At 35.3% G+C, this 19,355-nt stretch overlaps 1 protein-coding gene across 1 annotated transcript; it reads left to right on the forward strand.

Moving 5' to 3' along the window:
• Nucleotides 1-8,525: 8,525 nt before the first annotated feature.
• LOC146740857 (uncharacterized) lies at nt 8,526-11,592 on the forward strand. Its single transcript, XM_085501855.1, has 5 exons — nt 8,526-10,032; nt 10,187-10,324; nt 10,639-10,737; nt 11,043-11,134; nt 11,485-11,592. The coding sequence occupies exons 1-5, from the start codon at nt 8,526-8,528 to the stop codon at nt 11,590-11,592; spliced, it is 1,944 nt and encodes a 647-aa protein (XP_085357981.1).
• The last annotated feature ends 7,763 nt before the right edge of the window (nt 11,593-19,355 follow it).

The raw sequence follows: 19,355 nt of genomic DNA on the forward strand, positions 1-19,355 counted from the left end.
ACAAGTGGGTTGTAAGACAAGTACAAACGTGAAAGAAAACTAAAACACTTCTTCCTAACAATTTCGTAAAACGTTAAAAGAGATAACCCAACAAACTATTGAACATCATATTGCTTTGAACATAAGAGTGTTTAAAACCGGACAATTTTCGAAAAACTTGTGATTACGATAAGACCGAGTGGTGAAATTACGCCATAAATAAGAATACCAAGGAAAATCACAAAAATTAGAGAACAAATTACACTTAACAGGCAATGATGCAAACTTAAAATCACGAATAATAACATTGACTCTAACATAAAACATTCTAGTGTTGTTACATATATCACTATCATCTTTAAGATCAGAGGTTATTAAATGACCCAAATATTTATACATGTCAACATACTTAAGAATTCTACTGGATAGACACTGGATTAATTATTCTAATGCGAGGTTGAAAAAGCATACATACAGTCTTCTTTTCATTAAAAAGAACTGAACACCGGTTACCGAACTCGCCACATGCATTCACTAACATCTGCTAATCATATGATCAGTAGAAAAAATGACTAGGTCATCAGCATATATCAGGTGGTTGACCTTGTAGCCACCGAGTAAACAACCATATGGAAGAGCTGATAAATCTAAATATACTGCAAATAAGATAGGGAACATAATGCCTCCTTGTTTCACACCATTTTGAGCGCCGAAATAGTCTGATAAATAACCATTCCAACGACCCACAAATTCTTGACACCAATACCAATAAGCCAATACTTTAATTGAAAAAGGCTTAACACCCCTGGCCAATAATTGTTCAAACAGAATATCATGGCGAACATAATCAAAAGCTTTAGAAGCATCCATAAAAGTAACAAAAACCGGAGTATTTCGACGCTTATAATAGTGAAAAACTCCCTTCAAAATAAAAATTGACATATCTGTGCTATGTGCCAGTGCTATTAATCTATGCAAAAAATACACGGAGTAAAACTACCAAAACTTGGGCGAAGGCAAATAAAAGAACCCAAGACAAAACAATTATTCAAAACATAATATTATATAAAATTGGAAGTGGGAAACATTGTTTCAGCTTAACGAAAGGTAAGGTAAGTTTCTTTGATTTATTCTCTCAGTAGATAGAGAATTTCATAGTCAGCAAGTAAAATGTCTGCAATGAGAATTAAGTGAGACACATATGCAGAATGGGGGTCATATTATTAAAGAAGCGTAGAAATTATGTTGAAAAAACTGACATCTGACAAAAATGGCTGTAAATTTGAATGGCCAAAAAGGTGATGAAGAAATGTCTGACAAATGCTCTGATGTTAGCCTACCCTAAACATGATCCACCATTCTTCTGATCTTGAACAAACCCAGAACAACATTCCTCATTTGATCAAGTGTGAATCCTGGCATATGATGGTCATTTGTTTATTCTATTGTATAATGCGTTAAAAACTTGAGATTAGGACAATGTGTCAAATTCCAAATTCCAAACAGTACACAGGTTTTCTAAAAGACAAATATTTGCCGTTTTATTTATTAATAATATAAAAACATTTACATTTTTGAAATTAATGCCTTTCTGAGGCGTATTTAGTGGCCATTCGTTTATTTGATTCTCATCACAACAATATACTTACAAGAAGTGACTGAAAATAGGAATCTAATGACGGTGAATTTCGATATATTGATCGCAAAGTCTTCAACACCATAAGGAAATTTGGGAATTTGCTTCCAATATCTCAATATTCAATTTAGCAGCAGATATGATATGAAATGTTTGTCAAAACCACAATAGATGTTGGGCAATATTGTCCCGAATTAACCATGGTGTTGTTTTTCAACTATAAAGGAATTCATCAATCAACAAATCATTTCCACTGTAAGCCAATTATTTAAATCACTGTTTAAATCTATATTTTAAGATTAGATTATGCATATCCCCTGGATATATGCAGCGGGCATTGTCACATATTCCAAAGAGTCTTTGTTAATTATATATTTTGATATCGTGACACTATAACACGAATTCTTTCATTGACAAAAGACGTAGTTTATTGGGTTCTACTGCAACGGAAATACCAACCAATAAATGATCAAAATGGAATATATGATATGATATTTTATTTCAATTGTCACTGACTTTCCTAAGTAAACAAAACAATGCGAACATAAATTTGAATCACAGATTGATACTTTGGGGGGCAAAAAAGTAAAATAAATTAATTGCCAATACATATATTACACTTTTTCAGTATCCAATATTGGCAAAGTTATTTAGACATGTTGGTCAAGGGAACTTACATCAAACGTTATACAATGTTATATGTCTGACCGTCTTAATTTGTTAATGTTTAAATTTCGAAATATGATTACACCCATCCAAATGTTATATTCCATCAATTACATATTTATAATGGCAATTAACAATACCTTAACAACTGCCATCTATGCACCACAATTCTAAATATATAGAGTAATGCAATTCTTCCCAGAAAATAGTCACACTTGAGGTATCCTCGTAATAACCTTATTATTATACATCTTTTCCTTCCAAGGATACATCATGGAAATTATACTCGGGCCTTTATTTGTTTTTGCCTGTTAGATGTTTAATCAAATACAATAACAATACAATTCACTCATTCATTCATTCATTCATTCACTCATTCATTGAATTTATGTATTCAGTGTATTGATGTAATTCGTGGTATTGTGCCGTGTGTAGCAAGGAAGCAACCATATCACCGACTGTGATAATTACGCATAAACAAATACACAAAATATAATTTGATAGTGATAACAAATTACTGCTTTATTTCCGAAAATTACAGACGGTGATTAGCGCCAGATCGACGAACGAGTTGAAGCAGAACGCCGTATTTGATAAAAACTAGAAGAACTAGGATGAAAATTATTGATGAGGGCTGTGACAAGAAAAAAAACATGTGTTAACATGCTAACATTTTTAAGAAAGTCATTTTAGTGTTTATATTAAATGTGTAACATCGCAGAATTTGCGTAATATGAGAACAAATTATCTAAGCGTTTAAAAAGAGGTATACGAGGAAAAACATAATCAGTATGAAAATTACAAACGCTGCTAAATTGATATTATGAAGTACGGCGTCGATGGAATCAGTCCGAAGGTATGAATACGAGATGACCAATTTTGGACACAACATGTAAAATAACAGCCGAACCCGGAGTACACAACATTAATCTAATTGAATGTTACAATTTTATACAATTGTTAAACGCTGTGCAATCCAAAGGCGGTCAACGTTGTGGACACATGTGTATGTTACAATACTGTAAACAAAAAAATGGCTCAATCATGATATCCGTTATCCGGATATTTATCTGATTCACTAACACGGCCAGCGAGTCTGGATAATCAATTTTTGTTTTAATTAGGAAGAAAGTAAAGATTCATTAATTCATTCATTATGATTGGTGTTTCAACGTATATAATTATTCATTTGAAAACATAGCACCATGCCGTGTGCAGCAAGGAAGCAACCAATGCATCGACTGTGATAATTACGCATAAACAAATACACATAATATAATTGCCTAGTGATAACAAACGACTAGTTTATTGTTTGCTTTTTAATGATCTTGATTTTCACACCCATTTCATGAGTTTAAAACAATACATATATACATTGATAACGTACAATGTTTATACATTAATACATTATGGGCAAAATTCCATGTTTATTTCATGTTGTAAATCACACACACAATAGCAATTAACAAGTGGTGGTACTTCTACAAACAAATAAAATTAAACGTGTCTTTGTATTGAAGAATATAACAAACCAGAAAAAAAGGCAACAGGGACAATGTTGCACGCCAACTTATTCTTTGTATGTTCCCATGGTTACCCTGTGTTGTAACCTATTATTATCGCCAATGGTGGTTTGTAATAATGAAGCAGAACAGTCTATATCTTTGATCATTAGGAGAACCTACGATAATATAAACCGTCCAATCACATCTTAGTTTGATGTATATATATATTAACATACACTCGCTGTAGATGTTACAGTCAGTCATACTCCAATGGACAACACTTTTTACATTGTTTTTGCGAACTTCAACTAAAACAGGTATACATTCTGTTTTGAGGTTAGTTTTAATTTCGCGGACTTCCAACCGCTATCTCGGTAATTGATAAAATAACATTTATAATCAAACGGATTCAATTAAGTGTGTCTTTATGGTTATTCACTAGAATCCTTTTTGGCACATTGATCTGAACAAATTCTGTTTTCACACAGTGCCTAATATTAGGAAAACAAGAAAGGTATACACAATTCGAGAGTAACGATGTCACAGTGATGGTGTTATCGCACATTGTAGTTATAATATTTATAATTAATGTGTTTCCTACGCTCACATTTCTAAAAAAAATATATTATGCTTTCCTGACAAATTCAGGAATGATTCCGTAAAGGGAAGTTAAACAAATACAGGTTGAATAAATTCCAATTGCCCCCTAATTTAACAAGAATGTTTATGCCACTGAGGAATGCCAGTCTGGCAGCTGTACTCGCGTATATATGTTATTGTCACGGTTCGTTTTTCAGACGCCACTTTGACAGAGAATGACGATATGTAGTAAAATACGAACATTGATCTTTATTCTCATATACCTCGTAATTCCCGGCCACGCAACGCCATGATAATCCTGATAGGCGAGCCGTCCAATAAATGTTAATATCACGCCAGGCTTTGCTTGACCTTATTTGGACAAATATATTCCTTTTATAGATTTAAAGTGGCGTGCACTCTAAACTGGTTTTAGTCAGTTTACCCGTACATAGCGGAGACCTGTAACCCTTTTCATACGATAATTACAAATACATGTAACTGTCAAACACGGAAAGATATTTAGGGTTGAAATCCAACAATATCCAAGAGTCTGCGCATTCTGATTGGGGTCCTGATTCGAAAGAGTTGCTATAATATCGACCAAATGTTAGAACGTCCACGCGTCTCGTTGATATTATATGTAGTCACGCGAACACGCAACAGTATCAATCTGCATAGAACACTTTTGAATAAATGAAAGGATCAATTCTAATAAACTTAAAAACATATATAATAAAATGATAAAACCTTTATGGACCGGAACCTTTTGAACACTATCATTATTGCAAACGACCTTACCAACAATACATTATGCAGATTAGCTGGTAAAGTGTGCAGCTAGGATGTCCATTTTTCAAAAGATCGTCAGGCGGTCACCAAAACGCTCATTTACATATTTAATTAGACAATTCTAATATCAAAACGTGGATCGTTTCACGTATTTATGTGACAAGACGCGGGTTACACCTTTGATAATTATTACTGAATGCAAGTTCAACCTAGATCTTTTTTAAATTTGGTATTTATTGTATCCTATATTCAATCAGCTAATGCGTCACCAAATTACGCTAGTAAGAATTTAATTTGTATTTACCTTGGCATTTGTTAGAAATTCTGGGAGGGCGATAGTAAAAAAACTGTGCAAAATATTATTTCTGTCACTTTTGTGCTATTGTGCTATTTTTTACCATTGCGAAGACTATTTTCCTCAAAGGCTGGACGTGCAAAATTGCGACCCCCCCCCCCCCAGTTTGACATTGTCATCCCTACATTTGCATACAGAGACGCCGTTACGTTGCGACCAGTTAACGGTCGCGATTACACAAACAACCAATGCTAAATTGAGGGCTATCAGCGGTTTTCACGCATATCAAAGGTAAATCTGAACGATTTAGCGCCCGTTCTGTGGAGAAACAAACCCAGTGCGTTGTCACGTTGAAGGTCGTCGCGCCACGCATGTGGAAGATAGTGAATGCATACAACTATCGATATAGAGAGAACATTCAGATAGGTCATATGTTAAACAGTTATCACAAAAAACGAGCGAAGTTTTGGTTCATATTTACTCGATCTGCTATGTGCATAACACATGCAATCACGCACAGTTACCGGATGGTTTAGAACATCTCAGTCATTTTTTTCCCTAAATTGATCAGTAGAATGAATGATATAACATTTGAATTACCTTATCTCAAACTTTTGAGACATTTTCCGTATTGAGTAAAATTTTGGTGGAGTACAACACATAGTACGTCCGTTTGCAAACTTCCCTATACGTAATACGGGCTTTGTCTATATCCAACAAATATGTAAATTGTTCATATGAAACGGTTTTAATAGGCTCCCGCTCAAACTTAAATACGCGCATTAAACAAGGTTCTATGTGTTGTGATAATTCATATTGAAGGCGACGTCAGGTCACAGGAAACATAACATGAGTATATATATATATATTTGTATTTTTTAGTATAATGATATTTATTTTGTCAGCCCACCATTCCTTAACAAAGTAACCGATTCTAAGAAAACAATGAATACCTCAGTATGTCGATAAGAATATAAAAAAATACTTTGTCCGGTAACTCTACTTACACAATTTGAACTTGAGATACTACATACGATGATAGAAGTATCACAGTCCATGACATAGACTGAGAACAAGACAGCGTAATCCGTATACCAATTTATGGATACACGATCGTAGTACTTCCAGTACGCCGTCAATGCACATGTAAATGGTTTTAGTTTGAAGACACTTCGATCGGACTCAAATTGTCCCATTATACTTTGCTGCGAACAAAACGTAACATGTAAAATGTAAGTTCGTCGACGCGCGGTTATTTTCCAGCAGCAAGTCGTTAAATATATTGACTTTCAAACATTGCGTGTTCTAGTTTTCACTTCTGTAAACATTGCATTACATTGCAGAGATAGTGCAATAACACAAACATAGTAATTTATATTATAATGTCACACAGCCAATTAATTTGCATTATCGCACTGCTAATAACATTACCATATTATCACATTCAAATGAGCTAAGAAAGGTTCTTTCGTCATCGCGCGCGTCAGTATGAAACCAGCATCTCACGCATTGTTTTCACTTTTGCGCACGAGTAAAATACACCACATGCGGTAAAATATGGAAATGTTCAGAGGGTGTTTCATTGCTTCAAATCAAACTTAAAATGGTGTATTCGGAAACATGTTTTATTGACTATCAAATTACGAACGTACGTCTTGTTGTTGTGATATCGAATACTCTTAACACAAAAACACGACCGAGATCCCCAAATTCCTCACAGCCAGTGAAATTAATATCACTACAAACATTGTGAGTTTTTGCTCACACCATCTACAATATCGCCAGAACGAAATCGATTACATTATTTTCAGAGCCAATGAGATTGCACTACATGCACAGACAATTAATGCACATTAATGCATTGTTTTTACAATAAAAATAACCCATCTTATAACTACATATGATCATACACTTTTAAATAAATCTTTTAACGATAGAAACCAATTGCAATTTAGGTTGTTGGTTGATACGAAAGCATATAATACATTATTAAAAATGTCACCCACTCTGTGAATGTTTCACACAAAAAAACAAAGCAATACCATATGAGCAATTCACGTTTGAATTTATGTGGTCATTTGCAAATTCAAGTTGAGAGAATGGCTAAATTGCATAACCACTCACCCAGTGCACTTACAATAAAGTGGCTATAACTATATATAACATGAGAAGATCGATTAGACTTATTATATACAAATATTATCTTTATTTATTCAAAGCCTTACAGAATATGCAGAGCTTCATACAATTGCAACGTTATTTTCATGGTAATTTCTCAGCGCCTTTTAGTATGTTCCATTGGTCGTGGAACTCCGAAATATTAGCAGTGTGAAGCCAAGACTTTATATATTAAAAATTAAAAACATATCTGTAAGGGCACATATATCTTAATTCTCATGGCGAAGAGTCTGCGTTTTGTCTATATAAGCATTGTCGGCAATGAAGCTTTGTTTTACAAAACGTGTGCTTTATAATGAATAACGAAAAGTGTGTTGGAGACCACTGGAGCCGACTTGATTCCAACTTCGGACTGAATTGTGTCTCTTTTGGAAATAAACTTAAATTGTTCAAGTGTAAATCAAGTTTATGAGTTTTTAAGTATGTGTATTCATTTCAATATTTCATTTCAGATATTTTCACGATCCTAACCTAATTCTAACCGCCTGTTTATCGAAGGGTAGTAAAATGTCACATGGGTTAGACCATGAGTGTGTTATCAATAGTTAATAGTACCTTCATTTACTCCAACTGTTCTTAACTACATTAGATAGGTTCAATCCGATATACCTATGTTTTATAGCCATGTTCTTATAACAAAAATAGTCCGGGTGATTCCTCATGAAGCAAAATCTTGTTGAACATTGACCTTTGGTTAGACAACGATCATTTTTATGCGATTGATATATGACCCGGTTAATGAAAAGATTGTTGGTTGAACATGATAGTATTGTTATTTATGTAACTGAACTGCCCATCACTACACATTTATGGTGTGTTTGTAATAATGTTTTGTTCATCTTTTTGCAGCTGTAAATCTATATCTGGATAACTGGTAAAAAAAACAAAAAATAAAATGGAAATGGGCATTGACACAACGCATATTTCCAACACTGATGACGAACGTGCATTCAATTCGTTTGACAGTAATGACTATGGCTCAAATATCAGCGTGACTACCGGAAGCGAAACATCGGCATCCACACAAAATATACTACGATGGAGAAGAGAAAAAGGTGCATGTAATCCAATGAAGAAATCTGGTCAACGCTGGCAAATAGTAAAGATGATGATATTAGTCATGGTTCCTGTCATAACCCTTATAGCTGTTGCATCTAACAGTTTGAAGACAGTGCTGGAAGACAATAAACAATCTCTGGATATTCGGGAGGCCATTGCATTTGGTAGAGAACTCGGCAACTTCTTACATACCTTACAGAATGAACGTGACATGACAACCCTCTATCTTAGCAGCACCAGTTCAATGACCCGTCAGATCCTTACAGACACATACTCTGAAACAGATAACAGTCTTCGTGGTTTGAACAGTTGGCCTGTGGAAAAATCAAACGAACTGCAAGAGTTAGATTCAAAAGAAGATTTCCAGAAATTTCTTGATACACATCGACGTGATCTATATTTATCGGATGCTACACTTTTTGAAGAAATTGGATTTTACACCAACTCTATACGATATTTCATTGAGTGGTTGTATGAAACAATTGGCAAATTTAAAGGTTCTGATAAAATGTGGACTGTTTTAGTAGGGTACCAACTACTTGTGGTTAGTAAGGAAGATGCTGGAGTTGAACGCACACTTGGTTCTGTATATTATTCCCAGGGAAAATTTGATCAATATACACACTTCATTGACTATCTTGAAATGGCAAACAGGGCACAGGGTAATTTGGAGGCATCTTGGCTGTACGCGCCCCAGATCAAACCTATGCACAATGAAATGATGGACGACTTGTCAGGTGATGTGATTCTTGCACTCGCCAACATGAAGAACATTGTACGTCAAAATATCAAAATTTCGCCTTCATGGCAAAATGCAAACTATTGGTATGACAATATGACAAATTATATGGAGATACTGTTAGTTATACAAGATAAACTAGCTGCAGATATACTCCAATCTCTTGAAGAGTCTGTCATCAGTGATTTCCGAAACGCTGCTCTGGTGGCCTTTGTATTGGTGGTCATTCTTGGAGTCAGTCCGGTGATAGTGTTTCTGGTAATGCGACTGACATCCCATATGCAGGTCTTTGCATCAACTCTGATTGGACAAAACAAGAAACTACAGCGTGAACGTCAAAGGGCATGCTCTCTGCTCTATCGTCTTCTGCCAAAGGCAGTAGCCAACCAGCTTAAGAAAAACGAGAAAGTTACAGCTGAGTCATATGACATGGCAACTGTGTTCTTCTCCGATATCGTAGGCTTCACCAGTATTTGTTCTCTTAGTTCCCCCTTACAAGTTGTCAGAATGCTGAATTCACTCTACTCATTGTTTGATCATCGCATTGGCCAATATGACGTGTATAAGGTGGAGACCATTGGTGATGCGTACATGGTTGTGTCAGGTAGTATCATTTCATATCTCTGGCAAATAAACAAACATTTGCTTCTATATTAAGAAACCATGAATGCCTTTTTACATTACAATTGTGTGTGCCAAATAAGCAAACCAGACAAGTCAAGTAAGTAGCCAAGTAACACTGTTTATACTATATATAGGTGTACCTCTTCGTAATGGAAAACAACACGTGGAAGAAATTGCTACTTTGTCCTTGGATCTAACATACAACATATCAAAACTTGAAATATCTCATTTGTCTGGGACCACATTACACTTGCGTATTGGAATGCACACAGGTAAAGTATTAACAAATACATTCATAATTCTCTGACATATGCATAGACTCTCAGTGCATTATGATTTATTTTTAATAGGCATGTACTATACATTTAAAATAATATCCATCATTTTAAGTTTGGGCAGTCTCAGATTATTGTTGATGGTTTATCATTAGTTTATCTCAATATATATGAAGCAGATCTACACGTGCTGCATTTAGTGAATTATAAATGTTTTAATAAATTTTATTCAAAACCGTACATATCTTGATTGCGATAACAATTTGCGGACAACGTAATTTTATTTAGATATAATATCACTATAATTACAGGTAAAGTGGTTGCCGGTATTGTTGGAACAAAAATGCCTCGCTATTGTTTATTTGGTGATACGGTAAACATCGCTGAACGCATCGAAAATGCAGGATTACGTAAGTCTAGTTGATGATTCATAAATACAACTTGCTAATATTAATATATATATATATATATATATATCATTTGATTTAATGACAATAATGCAAATTATTGGTTTATGCTGCCCTCAATGTATTGACAGTATCTTTGATGAGTATTTTCGCTTTCGTTCTAAACCATGTCAATGTTTTAATGTGCAAAGGCTTTTATTACAGGCGAAAAAATGTATTTTTTTTTTCTGATATACAAATATATTAACATGTATATACTTATTTATTAGTTAAGAATGCATAGTACTCACTATTATTGTTTTTTTCAGCTGATCGCATTCATGTTAGCAAACATTCATATGACCTTCTCACAGAAATAGGTGGATATTATATGTCTGAAAGAGGTATCATGGACTTTGAGGTGAATGTCTGTTTTTAAACGCAATCACTTTTCAATATGAGCACAATCATTTTGCACTTTTTATTTATTTTCTCATAATCAATTTGTTAATTGTGACTACATGGACATATTTCATCAGAACATTAGCTACAGTCCTTGATCAAAATTGTTGCGGAAATAAGGAAAGTATTTATTAAATGTTTGTGTGAGATATGACAAAACGTAAAATAAAAAATGTTTTGTTGTTGTTGTTGTTGTCCGTCTATGTCATAGTTTATGGTGTTACACGATTGACCATTTTCTAACGCGGCCCATACGTGTGTCGCGCATGCCCAGTGACAAGTATTACTGTTTAGTTCATTTCGTTACAGGGGAAAGGACAATTCCATACTTACTGGCTGAATGGAAAGGATGGTTTTGATCCGGAAAACGCATGTGATGTAATTCCAAACATCAACGTACCGTCGTCAACCAAGTAGTGTGAAGAGGCATTGTCCTAACTATTAAGTTAATTAAGATGCACTGCTCGGACCCTTGTTATCAATCCAGCCATGAACGTAACAAGAACGGATTTAATTTGTTTATATATTAATTTAATTTTTTTTACTTGTTAGTGGGATAGTTAGGTCGGAATAAATAAAATGAATTGTCTACAAAGTTAGTAGTTAATACGTTTTATAGAAATAGAACTTGTTTAGCGAAATATCCATGTTATTTAATATTTGAAGATTTAAAATTGAAGATTTAGTGTAAGATGGTATATTTACATTTATTATTTATTTGGTTTCAAATGTTTTACATGTTTTAAAACACCACTGTTCAATAGTCCGGTCAGCACCCTACAATTATACAAAAAAGTTGTGTTTTAAATATACCCGATGTTTCTCATTCTTTGAGAAAATGAGTATGATTGGTCATGCATTGGTATTAAATACAAACAAAGACGCACAGCTATGATTGTTGTGCTTATTAGTGCTTGTGGTAGCAACAGTAATACAATATCATTATATTTAGTTTAGTTGCTTTTCATATGTAAATTGATTCTTCCAAGTGTCTTTCATGTAAAAACGACCGATTTGTGTTTAATAGAAAGTCAATGTTGCAATGTATTCCATTTACTGTGATTTTAATTGATAACCGAAGCTATCGCTATAATACTGTATTAATGTATTGCTACAACATTACAATCATAGAACGCATGGATATAATCTAATATATTTTTTTGCTTATTTTGTTTTATATTTTTTTCTTATTCTGCAATTTACTTTCATATGTTGTGTGTGTAATATTCGATGTATGTTGTATGTTTTGACTTATATGTACACAATGTAATAATTTACATTTGTTTTGCGTTATGCGAGTTTTGTTTTGTTATGCGAGTGTAAATATATTAATCTGTGGCAAAAATACATAGAGTAAAACTACCCAAACTTTGGCAAAGTCATACACAATTTTTCTGAATGTTTAAGGCACCGTTTAGGACGATATTGCTTTTAAAATGGGCGCATTGCAACAGTTGAAATTCGCCTAAATGGTCAATTAAAATGTTAATTAACTAGATGCGAAAACATCCTAGTCAAGCCGCTAAAAAAAATTAACACATAGTCCTGTCCCATCACTGTTTACGGAAGAAATTTAATAATTGTGGTTGATTGGTCGTTATGTTATTGCGATCATATGAAAATATCTGCGTACAACCCGTTTTTAATCCGTGTCGAAAACGTGCACAGAATGGTCATTTTATGCACGTTTTCGACACGGCTTATCAGCCACCTCAAGTGCCAAATCCATGAAATAAACAATCAATGTCAATAGAGTAGCCTAGGTGTTACAGCAAGTCTCAGAAGTATTGGGGCAACCAATTTGCAAACTCTCTAGCGAATTTGCTAACTGCTTTGGTTTTGACTAACCGGTTGGCTTTCGAATCTTGCTGGCGTCGTCTTGCGGTCACGCCCACTTAAGGCGAATCTATGTAACAGTAGGGGACGATCCTCGTACTTCAGGATCTAGTCAGCGACGGTCTCGCAGTTGGATGGCGATTTCGCTTTCAAATATACCAGGGAAAGTGTTCTATGCCTTTCGTGTCCCCGAAAAAACGACGAATGAGGTCGATTTTTCCAGCGGTTGGCTTAATGTTACCCCAACGGATCGTTTGAGTGTGAAAATTTGTTATTTTCTCCCTGATTTGTAGGAAACTGTTTCTCAACTTGTCTATTCAGTTTCAAGTAGTGTTCAAGATGGTTACCCTCATATAATAAATATCGGTAGATTAATCGTATTTATCATATCATCACTTGTATGTCAGCTGATTGTGGCCAGTTTTGAGTTCAAATCATTCAGGGGAATCCAGACATGTACCAGGCTGCGCAAAAACATTCTATGTCCCCTAATGCAATATAGACTCGCCAAGAGGGGACGCGATCACAAGCCGGCGCCAGCGAGATTCTAAAGCGTTTGACCGTTTAGTCAAAACCAAAGCAGTTAGCCAATTCGCTAGCGAGTTTGCAAATTGGCTGCCCCAATACTTCTGAGACTTGCTGTACAAATGGTTTAATTACTGGCAAACCAACTTCTGCATAAGTATGTCCCCTAAACGCATGCTTTTTTGCATTTTTTGAATTCGGAAGCCCTCAAAACCTAATATTACATGTGAGAACGAAACAAATCCGTCGAGATTTCACGTTTTCTCCGTAAAAGGGATGCTGCCTGTTCCCACTCTGGACCCCTCCCCATGTATACTGGTACTACCAACTCCTACCATGTCCTCATTTGGTGCCGCATATCAAGCTATACATTGGCGTCAGTACTCATTTCGCCCAATCTTTCGCATTTTAATCAACCGAATATCGCTTAATTTCCGACCGGAAAACGACCATATTTTTATTTCCTTTCTTACTGACCGCTTGTCCAAACACTGATCACTGGCACATGAGTTGTCGAAATGTTTTTTTTAATGCTAAAATTTGAGGATTTAACGAGTATTAACCATTCCGAATAACACTTCCAATCCATCACACTTTGTATCTTTCGTGACTGCAATTTGAACTATGACCTCTTGTGAAGGTTTCACATCAAGCTGATAGAGCGGGACTGTGTTCCGTTTAAATCCAGGGCTGCTACCTGTCATGTATTCAAAATGCGAGCGAGCAGACGGGCGATATTTCTGGGTTCGCGCGGTCGAAAAATAAAGCGGAAATTATTCAACAAGCGGTTGCAAAAGCGAGTAAAAGATGATCGAAAAGCAGAAGCGAGCAGGAGGTTGGGTGAAATTGGCATGGGTCCTTCGTAAAAATACCATCGGCCAAGATCTATATATCATTCTGAAGCACGCCAGAGACAGACAAAATGCAGTTTTAAATATTGACACCGTTCGTATTTTTTAAATGAGTAAAAAAATAAATAAATTGTATGCTGCCTAAGTTTTAACGGCTACGTTCTGCTGAAGATATAAGACTTCACTTTTGGAGTTATTACCGAAAATAATGTACGACAGCAAAAAAACAACAACATTTGGTTATGTGAAATGGATTAGCATTCATGTAGGTCCAATCAGTACTATAGTATCGTTTTTTCGGATTTTGATGACGGTGGAAATGATAGTGAAGAAGATCCAAACGCAGTAGACACGGCAATTCATGTTAACAACTCTGTGTGTGTGATTCAGAGCCCGGGCATCAACATCGAAAATAGCGAAGATTTACGTTTTCTTGATTGTCACGTAAAAGAAACCCTTTGAAACGCTAACAAAAAAACGAAAATAGTGAAAATAAAATAATAAAGGCAATCGTGCCTCATTTATACACAAGTATTTTGTTGAAATTATTAATAAAAACAGGGTATAACGTAGGTAGACGTGCATTCAGGCTGAAAGACTGGACGTGTAGTCAAGATGGCGACAGATGTGACAACGGAATGACAGTCTATTAAAAAATGCGAGACAGAGAACAACAAAAAACAAGCGTAGTCGGTGAAAATAACAAAATTTGAAGATTCATGCATCATGAAAACAATAATATTCGTGTATTTTGTCGAATACGGTGTACAACCTTAGACATGAATTCCGGTTGAAAAAGTGTGAGCTATAGTCAAGGTGGTGACAGTCTGTTTGAAAAAAAAATGTGTGGCAGAGAGCAATAAAAAACGAGCATAATCGGTAAACAATAACATAATAAGAAGATTCGTGCATCATGAAAACAAAAATATTCATATATTTTGTCGAAAACGGGGTACAAACTGTATATAGCATGTACGGAAACATTACTGCCGTCTGAAACTAACTTTCAATTTTATTCAATTAAACAGGAACATATATATTTAAAGTAATAATTACTAGTGAACCACGTTCACGAGAACATCTGATAACTCTTGTGTGTTCGAAAAATGCGTATTGCGGAAAGAAAACGAAAGATACTTGTAGTTCGATACGAAACTAGTGACAACGCATCGAAGTAAATACGACGTCATTGTTTACTTGCTCATTATAATATTCCAGCCCAGCTTGCGTTGGGCATACGGTGTTTGACTTTAGTGTTACTATACTACTATACTGTCTATGGTTAAACAGGGCCCAAATTGATAGGGAGTAAAACACGGAAGTGGAAGAGCTGTACATGCATTGATCAATCACACAAGAGCTCACAAACACCAAAGAAATATTTGTTGTTGTACTTAACAAAGGGATTTGGCACTACAAACAATGGAACGTTTATAGGCTTAACGTTGGATTTAGATCGTGTTATAATTCAAATCCCCTAGAAAGAGTTGTAAGCTCATATTTTCATATGAAAAATGGATTTCGATGAGGTTGTGATTATTTGGATTTTTCAGAACGGATTTTTACTATTGAAATGAAATTATCACGTCTAGGGGTGAATTGTTAATAGGTGAAGTGATGTTAAAAAACACAAGTTGTTCATCGTCTTGTGTACACCGCCCCAGCAAATGATTATTTTTCAACACAGATCTCCAGTCGAGAGATTAGCGTTTGGACGTAACCCCGGAATTAAACAGAGTCCAAATTGATAGGGAGTAAAACACAGAATTGGAAGAGCTGTCCATGCATTGACCAATCACACAAGAGTTCACAAACACCAACGAAATATATGTTATTGTACTTAACAAAGGGGTTTGGCACTAAAAACAATGGAACGTTTATAGGCTTAACACGTTGGATTTAGATCGTGTTATAATCCAAATCCCCTAGAAAGAACTGTAAGCACTAATTTCCATATGGATCATCATGATATATGGACTGCCAATATATTAATCTATATTCTGTTATCTTCATCAGGAATAACCAATTACTAGCGATGAATTATCAAATAAACAAAACTAGATACAATTGTCAATTTTCACAAGGATTGTTTGAAAAGATACAACACTGCCAGTGGAAGCTATTGCTGATTTAAAATTGTATTGCTGGCAAAATTCAGATTGGAACGTTTTATAGTCAATTCAAGTAATGTGCATTTTAAAGCGAACTTGGAACATCGAACGGTTACGTAATTTCATAACGTTAGTTATGGTTAGCGCAAATGTCATGAATTTGTTTTTGCGTATCTGTTGACCGACTTAATTAGCTTGATTACGAGCGAATTGCTGTGTTATGTCTGTCATCGTTTTGGCCTATTTGAAGTTTTGGACGGAACTTGGCTCAGTGATTTGGAACTAATTACGAGATAACCGTCGCTATTCTGACTATTAATTCTGACAGTTGGTATTCGTAGTTATTAATGTAGTGGACGATTAATCAAAAGATATGACGTATTCAGTACTTAGTGTGATTGGCTTTATGATTGAAGGTTACGACCTAGAGTCTTTTTACTGTTTTGTAATTGGTTAGAGTTAGTCTTGGGAGTACAGCACGACAAACGCAGTGGAAAGTCCAGTCCTAGAGAGTCTTGGGCGAGTCTTGGGTCAGCCTTGTGATAGTCTTGGGGATTTTTCCCCAGGGCGCTGTGTCTTATAGAGTGCTCGATTGACCGACTAAGACGAGAGCTGAAACATATTTCGTTGTGTGTGTCTTATTTGACTGTAAAGTATAAGTGACTTTCCCGATCCCGCACCTCGAGGGAACGCGATATAGAGACGAGACGAGATTCCCCCCTGGTAAGTGTGGAGAACCCCGTGGGGAAGAATTTCCCCCTGATACAAACCTGAAGCAGATTTCGAACAGCATTGCTTACGTCAAGACCTTAGAAAACTTTTTCGATAAAAGGTCAGCTTTCGATCAGTATAACTCGCAAAGCCGGAACTTTCTTTATTTTAATTTTATTTTTGTTAATAAAGTTATTGAAAAAAGGTCTTTAAATAAATTTTACCGATTAAACATACTTTGAAACGTGATTTAATTCGTTCAACATAGTTTAAATTGATTACCCGAAACGACAGTTGAGCTACGTTTCTACTATCATGCATCGTAAAGCTGTGAAATATTTTGCGGGATAATTTATTGCTTACAAAAATACATATACACACATAGAATAGGATTCTTTTAATTCTGAACATACTCCTAAGGCGTTATGAGGACCGATTCACTTCGGGCTATTGTCATGAATAACCTGCTATCATTTAGGTTTATACCAGGTCCTGGACGGACGTAGAGTTAGTGATTGGTACTAATCACAGATGTAAACGCCCTGTTATTCCTGGCAGTTTGGTATATGTAGTCTCTTAATATGCTGGACAATTAATAATGTAAATATGTCGTGTAATTGGCTACATGCGAGTGGAATATGTTGAGGCCACGCCTCAAGGTCTTAAACTTCCATGTAAGGTGTGGTGGATTTGGAAAGGCGGGTAAAGTTGTCTTGGTCACTCTCCGCGTGGCGCTGATATTGGCACGAATTCTATCTCATTGTTTCTCTTTGCTTGGTTAGAAGTTTGCGAACGTATCGATCCTGGATACCTGACGTGACGCTAATAAGGCGATAATTAAACCGTTATACTATACTGCACTGCATGTCGGCAGAATTGCGACCATTGTTGGAATAAAAGATCTGGAAAATCTTTTAATTTGTGTATAATAAATGACCAATTCGCCGGCAGTTTGGTTCATACTTCAGATTTTATCGACAAGCAGGTTTATTAAACCAAATGTTTGTATCATTGCGGAATTATTCCAAACTCACAAACTTTCTGCATGATATTCTAATACATTACGCAAATCGTGAAATGAGTCTGAATATAGTAACACGTTTTGAAGTTACTGATAATTTCGAAATATCTGTCAAAACAGAGAGCAGAGTTTACTGTCCATGTTCTTATGAAAGTACATTTTATTACGATTAGACAAACCGGTATAGGTACGGCGGTCCATGACGTTGGGTGTATTAAAACTACTATCGTCCAAAACTGAAATTTCCACTTTAAAAATTGTCAGGAACACACTGATCCAAGGCAAAGATGGCAAATGTTTTTGTCTAAAACTGGCAACCCACACATTTACATCGCAACCACAGCTCACTCCATTAACAACGAATTGGTTGAAACAAGTTATCTTCAAAAGAACGTATTGTTTCAACAGATATGATTGGTAACAACTTAAAATTCATTACACTCATTTCGTTGTCATATTAGGCACCCATACACCAGACAAATAACAAATTTTAAAGATCAAATTTAAAATTTCTTAGAAAATAAAGTGTTTGAAAAATCGAAGTGCGATAGATATCTTTCTTCTTATTCTGAAAGCAAACAATAAGTTTGCAGACTTGTGTGAATTGAATACAATGGTGACATCTAGTCTACTCATTTTCCCTCCCAAGAATCCAAGATGTGTTCAAGTATAATTTTGAACTTTTTTTAGTTAAAATAAAACTGCTTGCTAATAATAATAATTGAAAATTATTTGCGACTCGTAGATTAATTATTGAAAACATAATATCATATAAAATTGGGAGTGGGAAAGTTTGTTTCAGCTTAATGAAAGGTAAGGTAAATGTTCTTTGATTTATACTCTAAGTAGATAGAAAATTTCATCATCAGCAAGTAAAATGTCTGCAATAAGAATGAAGTAAGACACATATGGGGTCATATTATAACGATTTAATTCTCGTGTTATTAAACGCGACATCGGTACTCGGAATCGTCTCGTTTACAAACCTTTCAACCAAACAAACACACACACACACACACACACACACACACACACACACACACACACACACACACACACACACACACACACACACACACACACACACACACACACACACACACACACACACACACACACACACAC

Source organism: Saccoglossus kowalevskii, chromosome 7, assembly GCF_978046115.1.
Source record: "Saccoglossus kowalevskii chromosome 7, keSacKowa6.1, whole genome shotgun sequence".
Classification (NCBI taxonomy): Eukaryota; Metazoa; Hemichordata; class Enteropneusta; family Harrimaniidae; genus Saccoglossus; species Saccoglossus kowalevskii.

What these genes read in the sequence shown, in the direction of transcription:
- LOC146740857 (XM_085501855.1), top strand. Translation starts at nt 8,526, where the DNA reads ATGGAAATGGGCATTGACACAACGCATATTTCCAACACTGATGACGAA. An exon ending in TGCGTACATGGTTGTGTCAG is followed by an intron (nt 10,033 to 10,186) that starts GTAGTATCATTT and finishes TACTATATATAG; the next exon opens with GTGTACCTCTTCGTAATGGA. An exon ending in CATCGAAAATGCAGGATTAC is followed by an intron (nt 10,738 to 11,042) that starts GTAAGTCTAGTT and finishes TGTTTTTTTCAG; the next exon opens with CTGATCGCATTCATGTTAGC.